Source organism: Dermacentor variabilis, chromosome 3 (assembly GCF_050947875.1).
Source record: "Dermacentor variabilis isolate Ectoservices chromosome 3, ASM5094787v1, whole genome shotgun sequence".
Taxonomy (NCBI): Eukaryota; Metazoa; Arthropoda; class Arachnida; order Ixodida; family Ixodidae; genus Dermacentor; species Dermacentor variabilis.
In genome coordinates this window covers 56,304,421-56,321,537 of record NC_134570.1, presented here as the reverse complement: position 1 = coordinate 56,321,537, position 17,117 = coordinate 56,304,421, and the positions used below count along the sequence as shown (strand labels likewise).

At 43.9% G+C, this 17,117-nt stretch overlaps 2 protein-coding genes across 7 annotated transcripts in view; one reads left to right on the top strand and one right to left on the bottom strand.

The window, feature by feature from the left end:
- LOC142575681 (piwi-like protein 1) overlaps positions 1-4,568 on the top strand; it is a 43,778-nt gene extending 39,210 nt beyond the window's left edge. For all 5 annotated transcript variants that reach the window (XM_075685226.1, XM_075685228.1, XM_075685227.1 and 2 more), the window contains exons 17-19: positions 302-433; positions 2,659-2,806; positions 3,961-4,568. In XM_075685226.1, coding sequence (XP_075541341.1) covers positions 302-433; positions 2,659-2,806; positions 3,961-4,077 — 397 coding nt within the window. In that variant the 3' untranslated portion in view covers positions 4,078-4,568. The remainder of the gene's footprint in view (positions 1-301; positions 434-2,658; positions 2,807-3,960) is intronic.
- A 5,258-nt stretch (positions 4,569-9,826) lies between these two features.
- On the bottom strand, positions 9,827-17,112 carry LOC142575678 (rRNA methyltransferase 3, mitochondrial). Of its 2 annotated transcripts, XM_075685221.1 has the most exons (6): positions 16,566-17,112; positions 16,223-16,467; positions 15,810-15,971; positions 12,208-12,411; positions 10,527-10,692; positions 9,827-9,951 (listed from the first exon to the last, which is right to left on the bottom strand). In XM_075685221.1, exons 1-6 carry the CDS (start codon positions 16,787-16,789, stop codon positions 9,924-9,926), a joined length of 1,029 nt encoding a protein of 342 aa, XP_075541336.1. In that variant the 5' UTR covers positions 16,790-17,112; the 3' UTR covers positions 9,827-9,923. The 2 variants fall into 2 exon arrangements, with proteins under 2 accessions (XP_075541336.1, XP_075541334.1); XM_075685219.1 differs by having other exon boundaries at positions 9,827-10,692; positions 16,566-17,110.
- Positions 17,113-17,117: the final 5 nt, after the last annotated feature.

Below are 17,117 nucleotides of genomic sequence, written 5' to 3'. Positions count from 1 at the left end.
ATCCGTAAACTTAGGCTCTCCGAAGAATGAATGCATGCCCTTCACTGTCCTGAAGGGCTCAAATCGGTACAGCCATGTCCGAGGCTCCAAATCATTGGGCATCTCCGAAGAGCTGGTCATTGACTGTACCCGAATTCTTGGTTGAAGTAATGTCTGCTAGAAATCTTGTAAATATAGTACGTACATCATGTGTTTGCATGGAGAACTCGTTTTCCGAAGGCATACGTGAAATTCATGCAGTTCCAAGTTTATCTCGGAATGATGCCTGACCTTTCGATCTCTGTGCTGTTCTTTACCTTAGGCCTCAGCTTGCCTTTGTTGTCGTCACCAAGAGGATTGCCGCCCGTTTCTTCAGCATTGACAACAGGGGTGGTGGATACCAGAATCCTCCCCCGGGCACAGTCATTGACAACAACGTCACCAGGCCTGAACGGTAAAGCTTTATCTCATGTTTGCGTATAGAAATGTTTATGCTCATGCTTTGCATGATAACTGTAATGCTGATAGCTCCAAGTGTTCTGCACTGAGCAGCAAGGCAACTTTCACTTCAGTGCTGAAGCTCACCACAATGCATGTTTTATTGGCACAGTCGCCGATCAATGGCCAGGGTGCTAAGTTGACCACCATGTTGAGCAGAATTAGCTATATTTTCATTTGTCAAGTTAAAACGATCAGTCAGCTGTGCCTGGTTTTACAAAGCAGTGGCCATGAGAAATCTTGAAATTAAATTGGTCTGTCAACATGTGTAGACCAGGTTATTACTGGTCGACTTTGAAAAGTGTTGAGAGTTTGAAAAGAGCTGAAGTGTCTATGTTCATTAAGGGAGGAGGAGGGGATGAGAAATAACATATTCTTTCTGGGCAGAAAGGGCTGAAATTTAACACACACACTGCAGATTGCAATAAAGAGGCTGATCCAAAATTTCGCTAACGTATCTTCGTTAGTATTTGTTTTATAAGAATTTACAAGTTCCTTGCGTGTTGAGAGCCTTGCACAGGAACGAAACGGCAGGGAACTGGGAATGCTTTGCATGTTTGCCCAAATGTCTAATCTTCATCAAGACTGTAGATATTTTTTTTTTTAGTTCCCTAATAATTTTTTGCGCAGCATAAAATGCATGACTGTGCTTCACTGCATAGAGCCATGTTGTTATTGTGAAATAATAAAATAATGGAAAGAGAACGAAACCTTTCAGGACTGTGTTCATGTACAGCACAGTTTCTGGATCACTGCGAAACAAAGTGGGCTATAATTGGTCCAGCCATTGTTATGCTATGCTTTCCACAAGCAAGGTGACCTACGACAAAAAGAGCGAGAGAGAGAGAAAGGGGCTGCAAAGTTTTTCAAGCAGTGCAGATTTATTAGAACGCATCAGGGCAACAATATTTGGCATTATAGCTGTCGGACATCTTCTTGCACCTTTGCATCGTTGTTTGGAGGGCCTTTGAAAATTTGTTCTTGGCCTTGCTGGTCCATCGAATTGAACTTCTGTTTAGTTGCAGAGACCACATGGGTGGAAGGGAGTCATGAACGCTGCATGCTTGCGCTTCTGCCATCACTGCTGACATGAAACGCGGCTCGAGGTGCATCTGAATGGTGCGACGTTGCGACGACATGTCCAGTGTATCTCCAGTTATCTCATTTTAGCCCGTCGATGGTTGGGGCTCGCTCACAGGCTGTGTCATTGTTGCATGATGCATCAGAAGCAGAGTACACCATGTTTGCCAGTGATAGTAACCTTCTACCCACGTTGCCTTTAACGATTTGCTCTGCTAATGATTCGCGCGGCTGTACGCTGAGGCGTGGGAGCTTCCGTCGGCACATTTTGTGTCAACTGCATTATCGGTGTCTATGGCACAGGATAATTGTCAGCTTCACTGCTGGAGTCTCATAGGGCAAGATAGCGTAGCATGTTATGCACATGTTGAATTGGGCGCTCAGCTTCTCCAATTAATCATCGCCGTAGAGGCTTTCGCTTCAGTTTTCTGGAGGCGTGCTTTGTTTAAAATTTCTTCTCAAACGAGCGACGATCGATCACTATCCTGGAAGCTCTTGGAAACCCGAATGCTGCAGGTCAAGTAAAGACACCGGCGTGATTTGCGAAGCAGACAACTGCAGTTGCCAGCTTGCCCGCTGCCGCAGCAGCAACCAATGGGGAGAGCCTTTCAGCAAGGCAGCCAATCAGAAGCCTGCTTTCATCGGAGGGGCCCGTATGACCACCTTAAGCAGACCTGCGCTTCTTTTGAGATGTCACGTTTGTTACAAGATGGCGACAACCGAGGAATTGAGAAGCGGAATGGCGAAACTTCGAGCTTTCGAACGATACCAAGATGGAGGCGCTCGGTGGTGTGAAAGACGAGATAAGGCTCTGCAAACTGCCGTGATCTTGCCCAATTTAAAGCTATTGTCTCGCCCTGCACACTAAGTTAATTTTTTGGGGCGCACTTTTAGTGTGTTTTCAGCCAAACCGCTTTGATACAGCGTAGACTAAACATTGCAGGTACCAAAACATGCTTTCCAAAAACGGACATTTTTTCGTGATTTGATCCCCGCGTCCCCCCTTAACTGAAAAAAAGAGATAACTTGCTGCTTACACCTGAACAAAGCAGTAACAGATAACAGTGTACAAACTCTTTGCTTGTAACCTTTACCTTGCAGGTATGACTTCTATCTAGTCTCCCAGAGTGTACGTCAGGGAACTGTGGCACCCACACACTTCAATGTCATCCACGACACGACTACACTGAAGCCTGAGCACATGCAGCGCCTGTCTTACAAGCTCACCCACTTGTACTTCAACTGGCCGGTAAGCACCTGTCCTTTGTTCACTGTCAGCTTGCAAGTGAAAGAGCTTATTCATTGTTGTATGTGCTGTCTCATATCGAGCTATTCGGCAAGGCACAGCAAGGCAGGAGACTTCTTTTGAGCTAGAATAAGTGATGTCTAGGCGAGGTGACAGGGCATAGTTGTTTTTCCTAGCTGCCTGGATAAGGTTTGTCAGGTGCTCTGCTTCCTCCACCGTGTAAAGCTCTCTCTCCAATATGCTCTGTGCTTGAAGTCATCTTTTGGGGCACACATAACGGTGTTCAATTTCCAATTTTTGCATTCCTTGAAAAAGTTCTTTGCGTTAGTCAGTTGTCCATGGCAGTCTATAAAATCCTTGGAACAACACCACGCACCAACTTCTGATTCCTTGAACCTTGAATTAATGCAGCTGGACAGGTCTGCAGATGATGCTTCTTTGCCCCCCCCCCCCCCCGCCTTTTTTTTTTCTCTTTGATGGCAAACGCTCACTCCAGAAATTAGATCTCGAAGGAGCTTTCACACCAGTGTCCTTGCTTTGGGGAAAGCGTATTAGCCTAAATATTCTTCCCAGAATGCCATATCGTTCAGTCTTGTGGAAAACAGTCACATGAATTGTATATTTTTTTTAAGTGAACGGTACGGGACACACTGCGCAGTCACGCTGCGGGACGTGCAGGCACAACTATGGCAGAGGCCGCCGAGGGATGCCAAGCCTTGCTTACTGTGAAGTCTTACCTAAGAACATGCTTACTCTTGATGAGATTCACGAGACATTGCATGCGGATGCCTCATAATGTAATTTCAACCGATTTCACAGAAACTAATGCCGTCCTTAACTGCCGAAATTCAATGCAAAAGCACCCGTGTATTGGGGTCACGTTAAAGATCCCCTGGTAGTCAAAATTAATCCGGAGTTCCTCACTATGGCGTGCCTCATAATCGAAATGTGGGTTTGGCAGGTGAAATCCTAGATTTCAATTCAAATTCTGCCAAAATTTCATTTTTTTGTCACTTATTAAAGCTTGTACTAAGAGTGGCCATTTTGCTATCTCCAATGCGTGATTTATTGTTGCTCCTTTTTCACTTTCATGTCCTGTGCGCTGCGTTTGAAGAAAAAAAAATGTTTGTCATAATGCACCTTCTTTTTTTCCACAGGGCACAATCCGCGTACCTGCTCCATGCCAGTACGCCCACAAACTGGCTTTCCTGGCTGGCCAGTCTCTTCATGCCGAGCCGCACAAGAATCTTGCGACCACACTTTTCTACCTGTGAATTCCATGCGCATCCCCAGGAGGGTCTCAACCACTGCCAAGTCACGACAGCAGTCACTATGTACACCAAAAACTGTGCATCTTCTTGTTTTTTTTAGTTTCCCCCCTTGCATTTGTTCTGTCATGCCAACCTGTGGTGCAGCTGATAACCACAGGTTGGGATAGTATTGTTTGATGAAAACTTGCAATATTTCTTTATTTGAATGGGCATTTGGATACCAATCAGTTTGATATGTTTTCACTTGTTGTTCTATGGCAGAACACACAAACACACTACCTCCCGTGTTGTCGTTGGGGGCAATACTCCTGCCACTTACTGTTCTTTTGATAGTTCAGTGCCAGTCACCTTTATTTTTGTGCATTGTTGATACAGTTCATCTTGTAGCTCTTTTTGCCGAAGGGAGGCATGATTTTGGCAGAAGTGAAGTGCCTTGCATGTTATCATTTCACTGTTAAAAGTCCATAACATTTAATAAATAGATCTTTTTGCTATATGGCTTGCTTTGTTCTTACTCCCAGTGAATGTTGCCTGTATTACATGGCGACAAAAGTGCACTGACGATCCTGTATATGGCATGGAATACATTACATAGATATGTGCTGATGGCATCTGGAAGTTAATAAGTTTGGATTCTGTCCTTCATTGCCAATTAGTTCCCAGATATAGTCGAACCCACTAACAATGCTGTTTAACACTGCACTGATTACAGTCAAACCTTGATTGAATTTCCCAATCTTAGTTCCGTTTAAAACCATGTATTTCTTGTTTTGCAGTTTAATGGAAGTGATCTTATGATCGTTTCGATTTAACGAAGTTTTCGGCCATTTCAAACATGTACACGGCTGGAAGATCTAGCAAAAAGCTATAAAAATTTCGACCAAGCAAAAGATCCTTCCACATCGAAATAATAATCGGCGAAAGTGCTGTTGGAAGTGCACCCGCCGGGACATCGTATGCAGGAAACACTGCTGTGCCATTTGTTGCATAACAACTTGCAGAAGCCGTGGGATGCCCAACAGTTCGGAGAAACACTAAAGCACAAGATTGCTTCAGTGCAAGGAGGGTTGGGGAAGAGATGATTCTCGGTGCACTAGAATTCTCAAGCGTGCACTAGAAATAGCGAAGGTGGGAGGGGGGGGCAGTGTATGCACCCTTATCAGGCCCCTTCCCCCTAGCGTGTACCTCCTCTCCTCTACCCTTGCTGTAGCTGCACATGGCTACATATGGCTGCACATGGCACATATGTGGGCTATCCACCATATCTTGGAACTAATCTTCAGCAAACGCAACGGTTGAGCCGAGATGGTGCCTTGATACGCATTTTGTTCCTACGCTTCTGGCGCTGGCGCTGGCACAGTGCGAAGCTTTCGCTTGCAGCGAGTGTTCTTGGTCATCAAGTGAGATCTTCGCCCGAGTGTGCATAACACTGATAAAACTACAAACCTTATTTGTGTAGTTGTCTTGGCTATCACCATCAATGCTCCACCTTGCGAAACTGCAACATTTCTTTCTTAATGTGAAAATCCGTCGGCGTGACCACAGGATGGTACCAAAAATGGAAGGCAGGCCACTGCACTTGTTTGCGTGCCATGTGGCAGCTAGCTGTTTTGTTTTTCGGAGGGGTGGAAGGGAGACTGGAGAGAGGCGGCGCATGAGGCTGGCAATGCAGCAAAGGTGCACGGCACACAGGCGGGGACGGCAGCTCGCAATTTTTTTTTTCTTTTCCGCTTCCTCTTGGCAGAGTCGCCCAGTAGCCACATTTATTTGTTATAACCAAATACCCAGCGTGGTAACATTGCAGTAAATGCTTTATTTGACCACAACTCTCCCCCAAAAGCTCACAGTGGCGCAGTTGTGGCTACATCAGAGTATTGCAAAATCTGGTATAAGTGAGTTTGACTGAACTCACTGAAGTTGCCAGTGCCTCCTCAGAGCTGAAATTAGTCATGCCTAGCCAATGAACTAGTTTCCAGCTGCACTCAAACAACTGGATAAGACAAGCTGCTATTGGCTGCATTTACAATTTGGTGTGCAAGCAGTGAGAGTTTCGTGTGTCAAGCCAAAGAGCGACACATTCTCGGGCAGCTAATTTTTGTTGCTCAGAATAGTCAAACAGCTTCAAATTGTGCCAACCCTATTTAATTTAGTATTAAGTGCTGAAGGTATCAGACAATGACTGTCGCAAAGAAACCCATAATGATTTGGTGCATTTGCTGACAATACTTTCGTGTATGTGTAGTGATAGCATGAAAATGGGCTAAATACGAACTCCAGCAGAACTTTTTGTTGGGCTAGTTGGTGCATATTTACTGAAGTACTATAGCGCCAAGTAGACGACACAAGAAGAAGAGACACGGACGAGTGTCTCTTCTTGTGTCGTCTACTTGGCGCTATAGTACTTCAGTAAATACGAACTCCCCAGGTGACAGGTGTGGGCGCAGACGTGTGTGCAGCAATGCGTTGGCAAGCTTTTTTTTTTCTTGCCTCTTTTGAATAAGTGGCCAATTTTCTGAAGAATCTGATACTTTATTTTTTATATTAAGCAGTGCCTGTTGAGTCTGAATTATTGGTTGGCGACTGTACTGCAAGTGTGTGTGCGGTATGCTCTCGATCCCTTTATTTTCTTTTTTATGTGGATAACAGCTGATTAAGCAAATTGAAAGAGCCAAAAATTAATTGAAAAATGGATTTTGTGCAAGACCTCGTTAGACTAAATTTAATATATCATTCGCAGTACCGACAGTGTAGAAAATGAGTGCTGCAGGGGCATCTTTTGACCTACTTGCAATAGGAATCAAGCTTTATTGCTATTATGTAAAGTTGTTGCAAAATTCAATATGCAGGAGGAGGTCTCGGAGTCTGAATGGGGATCTCCAGTATGTCGTATACACGAAAAGATGACATAGTTATGGCAACGACAGTAAATAAAATAAAAATAAAAGCAAGGAACCACACTGTTGGCGCCACTAGTGTTGGTACTGTTTGGTGTTGCATCAATAGAGGAAAGAAAACCTTTGGAGCATCATTTGACAATCTTGGTCTAGTCGTAAAACAGAATTGTGGGAGGAAAGCATCCAAGCATGCGATTGCAAGCGGCTGTTCCAAGTTGACCTCTGCAACTGCGCTGGGTTTGCCATCTGCTGCTCTGCACAGAAGTTGTAATGCGCAGCTAATTGAACTGACTCTGGAGCAAGTGTTTCCATTGCGATGGCCATGGCAATGCTTCCAGGCATCCAGGCCGAGAACTAAGGGCCTCCAATATGCCAAGCAGCAAGTGAAAGGCACAGGCTGAAGAAAGGCGCAACAACTACAGCGGCCAGCAGTAGTGAAAACTACCATGTAATGGATGTGGTGTACGATGTGCTGTTCCCAGGCTCTGATGCGACCTGTGTGCATTTCATGAGTGAAAGTAGAGGGTGATGTCGGGGGGCGCGGCCTTGCACCATTGTTGCATCACAGTACATCATTAATCATCATGAACAAACTAACGGGGGAATCTCAAATGCCAAGTTGACTTGTAGGATTTTTTTTTAATGTATCCACTTGATTTGCGAAGGCACATACAAGCTAGCTTAATGCATTATTGAGACCTAATTATTGAAGAGCAGAGTGGTTTTGCCATGCACGTCAGACTAGACATTGCACTTGTGATAGAAGTTTGTAGATTTAAAATTTGACTTAGAGTGAAAACGAATTAATAAAAAAAAATTTAAACTGTACAGATATTGGCAGCAGATGTTTACAATGTGCGAGATATAGTAGTGCGAGACTGCAGAATTGCTGCGAAGTTTTAATAGCACCACTGCGTGTAATCCACTGTTTGTCTATCTGTGACCAGCATGGTGTCCCATTGTCATATGGTGCATGCCCAAACTGCAAAAAAAGCTATGCAGCAGCAAGTGGCAATGTCTTTCCTCTTGCAGTACTTTGTCCTGCAGCAAAATACCAACCCAGGAAGCTCTGCATAGCCGAGCATTCAGACGAGTTCGTAAAAGAAAATTTGCCCTTAAGTTCGAACCAAATAATAACGCCCCTTGCAGCTGAGTTGGGAGTGTAAAGTAGTTGAAACAAGAGTTGAAGAAAAAGTGTGTGCACTTGCCAGGTCACAGTGCATCATATTTAAAGCTAAAACACTGTCGATGTAGTGAATGACACACGGGAGCAATAATCTCAAACAATTACTTTTGGGGATACTTCTGCAGTTTTCCTTAACTAGTGCCAGATGTATTGGCATCTATAGGTGCCAACCTTTCTTGCACTGCCGAGAATGCAGTCTCTAGTGAATGCCAGTGTGTCTAAGCACCAGTCGTGTAAAGTCTCTTGAAAGCTGGTGTCCCAAAAAAGTTGACCAAGGTAACTATCGACCAAGTTCAAACAAGCATGCAAAGGTGCCACCTAATATGTGTACACTGCAAACTCATCAGAACTGTTGCTCAGACCTTTGAATGTCGGCAAGATACTCCAAACCTAGTCTAGCTGCACTTTAAGGAGTATTCATTCCATGGAACGCCACTGTCTGTGGAGGCCTTCATACACATTGACAACCTAAGAACTCTGTATGTTCTCCATTCACAAGGCCACACTGCATGCTACCCTCTGTGCCTCGAGGCTGCAAAAACGGTGCCTAAATGGATGGCAATATTTAAAGGATGTTCGCCTATGCCACGAGATCGTAGAAGTGAACAAACATAATTAGATGGCATATCTATACAAGTTGGAAAGCGGTGTACTTGCCGCTGCACTTTTAGATTGCCACAATAGTGTTTGTTGCGTTTCTTTGTTTCTTGCTTGTTTACCTGGGTCACTTCTTGTCTGGCGAAACAGCAGTAGCTGCAAGTGAAGGCAAAACACGCAAACTTTCACATGCCATGAATTTTATTGGGTGTAGTAGCACTGACAACAATGCCATTGTTGCAAAGGAAGTTCATGCATGCCATTTCATAATGGTGATGCTGTACTAAAAAAAAGAATGCCATTGCTTTGGGAAGTAGGTATCATATCTGCTATGTGTTGTGACACAGCAGTGTTTCAGTGCTTGCATAGGACACAGCACAATGTATACAGCTTCTATAGCACCAGATATTTCCCTATTCATTAGGGGCACCACCGGGGCCTAGGAACAAAGGTAGCTGCTGCATTTATCATTATACAGCTGAACCTTTCTACAACTAGGGTTCATCATTTTTTTGTTCATTGCTGATTTGTTTTTACCACAATTCGGGTTTAACCGAGAAAGGTCAGCGAAAGCAAATCTGCCTAAGAGCTAAAAGTGCAGTTGGCTTCAGCTGCAAACTTACAGGAGCTCCGATTGAAGAAGCCTGGCCAGGTAATTTCTGATGTTTCAGCCTGCTGCCTAAGTAATAATGATTGATAGGAGGCCTCGTTGTATTTGTGCTCAAATATCAAATTCATTGTCTTGATTCCTGCATACTTTCATATTACCATGTGGTTTTGTTGTTCTGTATATTGGATCCAATCACAGTGCTGTAGAACAGGATGCGCAGCCATGCGGCACATTGCAGCGTCAACAAAACTGACGAAACCAGATTTTAAGAAAATGTTAAGCTTGATGCAAAATGTCCATCGAATGTAGCTAGTTAAAGTTAATTTAGAGAACTATGTTCACTGAAAAATAACCCAATTTCCAAATGAAAAAATATATATATGCTGAATTTTGGTAAAATAATATGCTGAGCCATAGTTATAGCAAAGTTGCATCCAGCATGAAAATACATTTGCTATATATACAATATTTGTTAAAAGAGCATGATCATTACGTCCTGCTGATGTCAGCAAGACAATTGAGATTTACTAAATTAAATCCAATAATTTGAGGGGTGGGGCTTCTACACATGAATTGCTGCACTAACAAGCCTGCAAAAAAAAAAAAAAAAAGCAGTGTCACTGATGCGTACAATGTGCAACAATGATGCTTGTACTAAAACTTGAGCACAAACTAACTACTATGTACAAAAACCCTACCGACACGAGGATATTGCCGCCATCATTGAAAAATAAAAATAATGCACACTTTTAAATGAAATAAATGAATGTTCTCAGCAGAAACATCTCAGTTCCCTGGCTTTGCTTTGATAGTGAGAAAAGGCTTTTCACAATGTAACTACAAAAGTCAATGATTTTGCTCTAGCAATGGCATATGCAACCACTACAACAAATATGAGATTTACAGATGTCCGTGTGCACTTCGGCTACTGTTCATTTCTTCCTCCTTGCTATTATTGTTGGAGCCAGATGACGAAAACAGCATTTGTCTCCGCATCTCGTACAGAATGATCGAGGCTGCAATCGCAGTGTTCAGGCTATCGACACCGTTGTTCGCTGGCACATGCACTCTCGCACCAACACATTCCACAGCCAGCTTGTGAGCCTGGAGGCTGAGTCCCTGTGTTTCTCCTCCCACCACAAGAACGCTCGGCACGTTGGCGTACCTCGCAGAGGTGTACTCGTAATGGGGCACACCGATGTCCATGCAATCTTCCAGCTCGTCCATGTCTCGATACGACTTATCCACTGTCAGCCTCCGTCCGTCCGCAGTCTGAATCCTGTACCTAGACTCCTCGTCATCATCTTCCTCCTCTTCGCTGTCGGAGGCTTCTGCATAATGGAGCAAACTAGTAATTAAAGGTCAACCGCACTGAAATCTCAACACCCAGAGACCCAAGTTGTCTACTCAGGAAGACGGCACTGGAAAGTGGAAGTAAGAGGCAAAGACAAATTTGCTTTATGGCACCTAAGCAGATAATCATCATCATCATCATCATCATCCTATTTTTAGTCCACTGCAGAACGAAGGCCTTTCCCTGCGATCTCCAATTACCCCTGTCCTGGACCAACTGATTCCAAAGCTGCGAATTTCTTGATCTCATCACCCCAACTGGTCTTCTGCCGTCCTCATTGTCCTTTTCAGCAACACTGGGGACGAGCTACAACAAATGATTGAGGACCTTAACAGAGAGAGTGTAAACGTGGGGTTGAAGATTAATATGCAGAAAAACAAAGGTAGTGCCAGACAGCATCTAGAGTCTGCAAAAGAATGTTTACCTAGGTCAATTACTCATAGGGGACCTTGATCATGAGAAGGAAATTTGCGGAAGAATAAAAATGGGTTGGAGCACATTCGGCAGACATTATCAGATCCTGACTGGAAGCTTACTATTATCACTAAAAAGAAAGGTGTACAATCGGTACATTCTACCGGTGTTAACATATGGGGCAGAAACATGGAGACTGACAAAGAAGCTCGAAAACAAGTTAAGGACAGCACAAAGAGTGATGGAATGAAGAACGATTGGTGTAACAAAGAGACAGGAAAAGAGCGGTGTGGATCAGAGAGCAAACAGGGATAGCCAATATTCTAATTGACAGTAAGAGAAAGAATTGGAGCCAGGCAGGACATGTAATGCAACCCGCAAGACAACCGGTGAACCATTAAGCAGATAATGTGTGTACCTATTTAATAGCAGACATGATTCCAGTTTCAAAACATGGCCAAAACAAGTGCAGCACGCTGCAGGTTCCGAGTCATTTATGAGCGGCAAGTCTCCCCTCTCTTCGTCTCCCAAGTCATGACAACTGGATTATAACCTGCTGCTGGCAATTGGCAATCAACTTTTGCCCTGCGGTCCGATGGCAAATAGGAGAGGGAGAGATGCAGTCTTTTAATGAAAGCTGGAGATGTTTTCCTGGCTGATGGCCTGGTAAGCTACCCTGGAAAGGTGTTGGGCGAAAGTGGAGTGGATGGTAAGAAATGGTAAGTGGAGTGCATTCACTGTTATATTTTAAATAATTTCAAATATGGCTTCCATTGTTCCTCTGTTTGTGCGCCAATATGTGTGCATTTAGAGGATGAAGCAGCAATTGAACAGAGACTGTCTGCAGAGTGTGAAAACAAGGCCTCTACTAAAGAATGAAGCAGACTGACATGATGATGCAATGTGGGAATGGTGCACTCCTGCAGTTGATGCCAGCAGGCCCCAGTCACAGTCATGGCCAGCCGCACTCTTGATTACAAGATAATGTACATCCAATGTTCTAATGTATACAGATAGCAGCCCCGAGCTAAAGCTTCTTGTTAAAGCGTGTTTGGGATAACTATGATGGTGACTGTACCTTCATTCAGTTCGGTGTCACTGTCTGTAGACGGTCGGCGTGCCCCAACAGTTTCAACACTGCGGTGGTCCGCTAGGTAAACCGGTGTCTCGGGGGTCACATAGCTCGGCATGTGTTCCCAAGCTATGCCACTGTATATTGGTATTCGAAAATGTGACCCAGCGCCAGCACGTACCACTTTCAACTCCCATGGGTCCACGCAGCCTGCAGCAGTAATGACAGAGCAATGCACAAGTTGAAATGATGCAGGCCAAACACTATAAATACTTAGCAGCCAACAAGCTACATAGGTAATGCAGGGAAAAGTCTCATTCCGCACGTTTCGCAGTGCATTTGGTTTGTAACCACAATGCCCTCTGCAAATTAACTACTACACATATTACAACTACAAATTCTGGAAGTTAGGTTATATGAAATCATGCATTATTTGTGCCACTTTTGTGCTTCCAGTATGTGACTAGCCATGTTTTGGTTGCGAGTGCAAGCAGTGCGCTGTGGTCGCTGATCGCAGAAACGTGTTACTCCGCTTGTTCTGTGGTAGATTCAAATCAGTGATGCTTTACATGTAATAATTACGTCACAATGAGACAAACAAAGTATGAGACTTAATTTTACATACAATTACATGACGTATACCTTTATCTTTCTTTCATGTTTGTTGCACTATTTCTTGGTTGCATATGCGAACAGTGAGAAAAGTCCCACTAGTTTTTGTAACATTGCCTCGTATAAAGTGTGTTGTGAATACACGCAAAAAAAAAATTGCGCGGCAATTTCGTGTGTATTCGCCGGCTTCTTTCACGCTTGGAAGAAACACATTTATGTAGCACATATTGAGAAACAGAAAGCTGTATCGGCAGTTTCTCATGTTGCTCTACAATTTTCTCATTGACAGTTTTAATCTAATTATAATAATTGGAAAGCTGATTAATTAAGATACATTATCTATTAGACAGAATGCAAAAAATAATCTGTCTCTCCAAGCGACGGCAAACAACATTACCTTAGTTCTGTCCAGCTCCATAGAGTTTGCATATTTTTAAAGTTTGGCTCAAGTTAAGTGAAATACCCTATATATGAACTATGTGTACAGACCCACAAGTAGTGTGAATCATACAACTTGGAAAAGCTTCGATGCTGATGGGATTTTTGTACAAGTGTATTTCCAATATTATCCAAATAAAGTACTCTTATTGCAAGCAAGACAAAATTACTGCGCTTGCAAACATTAGTAAATGCATCATTGCTTCCACTGCCTCTTGTTAGATAGGGGACCTTTTTCCGAGCCCCCTTTGAGTTCCCCAGACCACATCAAATCGCAGCACAGCTAATTGAGAAGCGCAGAAACACGGAAAGCACATTCCAGAGGAGCGCACGGGCAAACAAGTTGAGGGCCCCCACTTCATACGCCGCCGGTTGGGCTATTCAATGCTTGACTATTCCTGAGAAAGCGAGGGGATAGCCCGGCACTGCTGGAAGTAAAGTGGGTCCCGAACCAAGACGGCTGTAATGCGCCGTGACAACCTTCTGGCTGTAATGCACCGTGACAACAAGACGGCTGTGATGTACCGGGAAGGCCTGGCAGCGTCGCACCGGCTGCCTTTGAAGAGAGCATTGCACCACAGCAAGGCAAGACCGCGGGGAGCCGCCGGGTGTGACACCTTCGCACGGGCGCCTTCCATTGGCTGAAGGTGGCGTCATCTGAGCGGGCTCTCCCATTGGCCGAACATGACGCGCCTTCCAGAGATCGAAGGGCTTAAAAGACGCAGACCGGGAGCAGAAGAGGATTCCAGAGATTCTACAGCATTCCCTGATTCACCTCTCTCGAACTTCTTGCCGCGGGCCGCAGCGTCCGAGTTGCTGCCGGCCCGTAATGACTGTACGACTGTTCATTGACGTCTCACTGTAAATAATGTAAAATAAACCTTCCCAAGTTTTTTTCATCCCGAAGTCCGTCCCCAACTCCTACAACTGGCGCTAGCGGTGGGACCATCCTCAACCCCTACACTTTATAATAACGAAAATGACATGGTAAATTCACTTAGATGCTTTCTTGTCGTGTTCCATTCAAAGGTTTGTCAGTATTTGCCTGTAATATCCTAGAGAGAAGTTGTACATTGTGAGTTTCGCTCACCTACCTTGAATGAACCAATATATTGGGCAACAACCTAAGAATTCAGTACTGGCTTTGTAAAAAAAAAAAAAAAACTGCAATGCAATGTCCTCTATGCCTCTGTGCTCGAAAATGTATTTCTTAAGGGGACACTGATATTGAAACAACTTTTGACCACACCAGAATGTCACAGAAATGAGTAAGCGTAATTGGCTAGTGTATATATATAAGAATTATGTTGAGTTTGACAGCACTGCATTTGCGACTGCATTCTTAGGTGGTCAACCAATATATTTTGCTGTTATGTCATGAATTTCGAAAGTGTTTGTTCAGGTAGTGTTAACTGTTTATCGATAAGTAAAGACTACACTAAAGTGCAAAGGAATCAAACACTCAGCCTAGCATGTTTAGATAACTTTCCGTATGTGAGAATGACCTGAACATAAGAAAGTAGTTTGAAATATGTGACATCAAATTTTTATAATAGTGTGCATACATACATACATATATATATATATATTTGTTTTATTTCGTGATACTGTCAATCCGATCAGGGGTTTTTAGAGTACTGGGTCAGAAAGGTCTGTAGACATCGTGGTACAGGCATTCACAAAAGTATACAAGAGGGTAACTAGAAAGTGCTAAAAGATAATGTACCTATGTTAGCAGCATTGAGTAGGGCAAGAAGTAATGCATAATGAACTTATTTTGGTTACATATGATGTAGTGCAAAAGAAGAAGAAAGGCAATCACATGAAATATAAAACTGATAACATCATTCACAATTTCGCATCACAGGTTTCCATTATACCTGGTAAGTAAAACAATGATGAACACAGTAATGACAGCATCACTTGTTGCTGACAACACAGTTGGCCAGCGAGTTCAACAAATTTGTCAACAGTGGGCTGTGCGACCACCGTCTGGGCTAAAGCATTCCAGTCATGGACAGTTCATGGGAAGAACGAAGGACTAAATGTTTTCACGCAAAATTACTCTTGGAGTGTAAGGTGATGCTTATGACGCGTTTCTCTGGAAGTGTTATAAGAAATGTAGGTGTCACAATCCACTTTAACCTTATTATGCAGGATGAGATACAGAAATTTCAGTAGGCGTAGCACTGAACGACTGGTTAGTGTATAAAGGACAATCTGTGGCAACATCGGCACAAGCATGTAGGTGAACCTATAGCTGTTACAGAGGAAAACTGAATATTAACTGCACTGATGCCATGAATTGTATTCTGATGATGGCTGGACTGTCCGCCAAAACGTCTATTTCATTAAACATTTCACTATACCATGAAATGCTTCGTTCTGGTGCGTTTGTGTGAAAGAGGCACCTCGATGCATTTCTGCTTTTCATTTGCAGTTCATCAGCACTTTCCTTGATAAGTGTAATATGTAAACACACCGTGTCTGTGCAATGCTACAGTTTCCCAGCATATCACAGACCAGCTAGCCCAACTTCTGCCCTGCTAACCACTTGCCTTTTGAAAGCAACAACTGGCTGCATCCCGCAGCTGCAGCAGTTCGGATCAGTGTTCCCATGTTTCCAGGATCTCTAACATTGTCCAAAATCACGCTGACAGGGATGGTATCTCCTGTTCTTTGAATCTCGATTTGGTCCACGGATGGCTTTTTGAACACACCTGGAAAAAGAAAACGACTGTACATTCGTACGCGCGCTAACACACAGTTCGCTTCATTTCAGGAAAGCTGTGCTTCATTCAGCTGAGCGCGCTCACAAAACGTACATACTTAGTCCGTTTAGAATAAAATCTTATTAACAGCAATGTGCTCTGAGGTAATTAAAACTTTCAGACTTCACGGCGTCAAAGAGGATTGTTTGAAGATGTACTTAGATGTACAATGCACTTAGAGACAGGAGTAAAAGCCGTACCCATTATTCCAGGGCATGTTGTCATGTCGGACCAAATTTTCATCTTCTTGTAAAACACCTTCTTTATCTGGTCTTCCCTTAGAGTTTCCAAGGGCAGTCCTTCTATGTTTTCCGGAAGCGTGAAGTAAATGCTTTCGCACTCAACGCCGGCCTTCAGCGCATCAGCGATTAATCTCTTTCCTTCCAGGAGGACCTTGTTTAGCTTCTCCCTCCTGCGCTTCATCTTCAGCTGCATCATGGTGTTCCTGTAACAGAGCGCTACGTCAAAACCGTCCTTGCTTTGAACTGAGGCAAAGTAATAACGTGCCTTCGCGCGCCTTCAAGGGTCGACTGCGGTACTTACGCGAATTCATCGTCATCACTGCCTAACTTGACGTATCGTGGCCCACAAATAGGGTCGCTCGCCGGTTTACTCGTATCTTCTGTTTTCGAAGTCGGATATATGACTTTCTGGGCCGTTCTTACAAAACCCTTTCGACGAAATCGCACCGATTGGACGGACATTCCCGACCGAACGTGAGTGCAGATCGTAATAAAGGTGGACGCGCTTCTTCCTAGAGACCCCATGATCGCAGAAATGCTCGTTCGTTAAATGAATTTACACGGTGTCTTTCAAGCGCAGCGACTTATATGACTCACTCAACTGAAGTTCACGCAGTTTAGTGTGTGTGCATGCCGCTCAGCACATCAATGAGCGGGGCCATTTTGGATTATAGTGGATCTGGCTGACTACTGAACGGCAAGCAGAACAGAAACCGAAACTAAAAATCTACTGCGCGCTTTCTTGCGTCAGGTCAATTTACTAAGCGCAACTGGGTACGTGTTCCGCGTGAAAAACGCCAAAGTTGTTGACCATCCTTTGCAGGTCGAATGCGGACGCCGTTCGGCTGAGGAA

Bases quoted from the DNA above. Each gene is read 5' to 3' on its own strand.
- LOC142575678 (XM_075685219.1), bottom strand. From the start codon at position 16,789: ATGGGGTCTCTAGGAAGAAGCGCGTCCACCTTTATTACGATCTGCACT. The intron at 16,468-16,565 runs GTAAGTACCGCA...GCTCTGTTACAG, and splicing joins AGTGATGACGATGAATTCGC to GAACACCATGATGCAGCTGA. The intron at 15,972-16,222 runs GTACGGCTTTTA...TTCTTTTTCCAG, and splicing joins AACATGCCCTGGAATAATGG to GTGTGTTCAAAAAGCCATCC.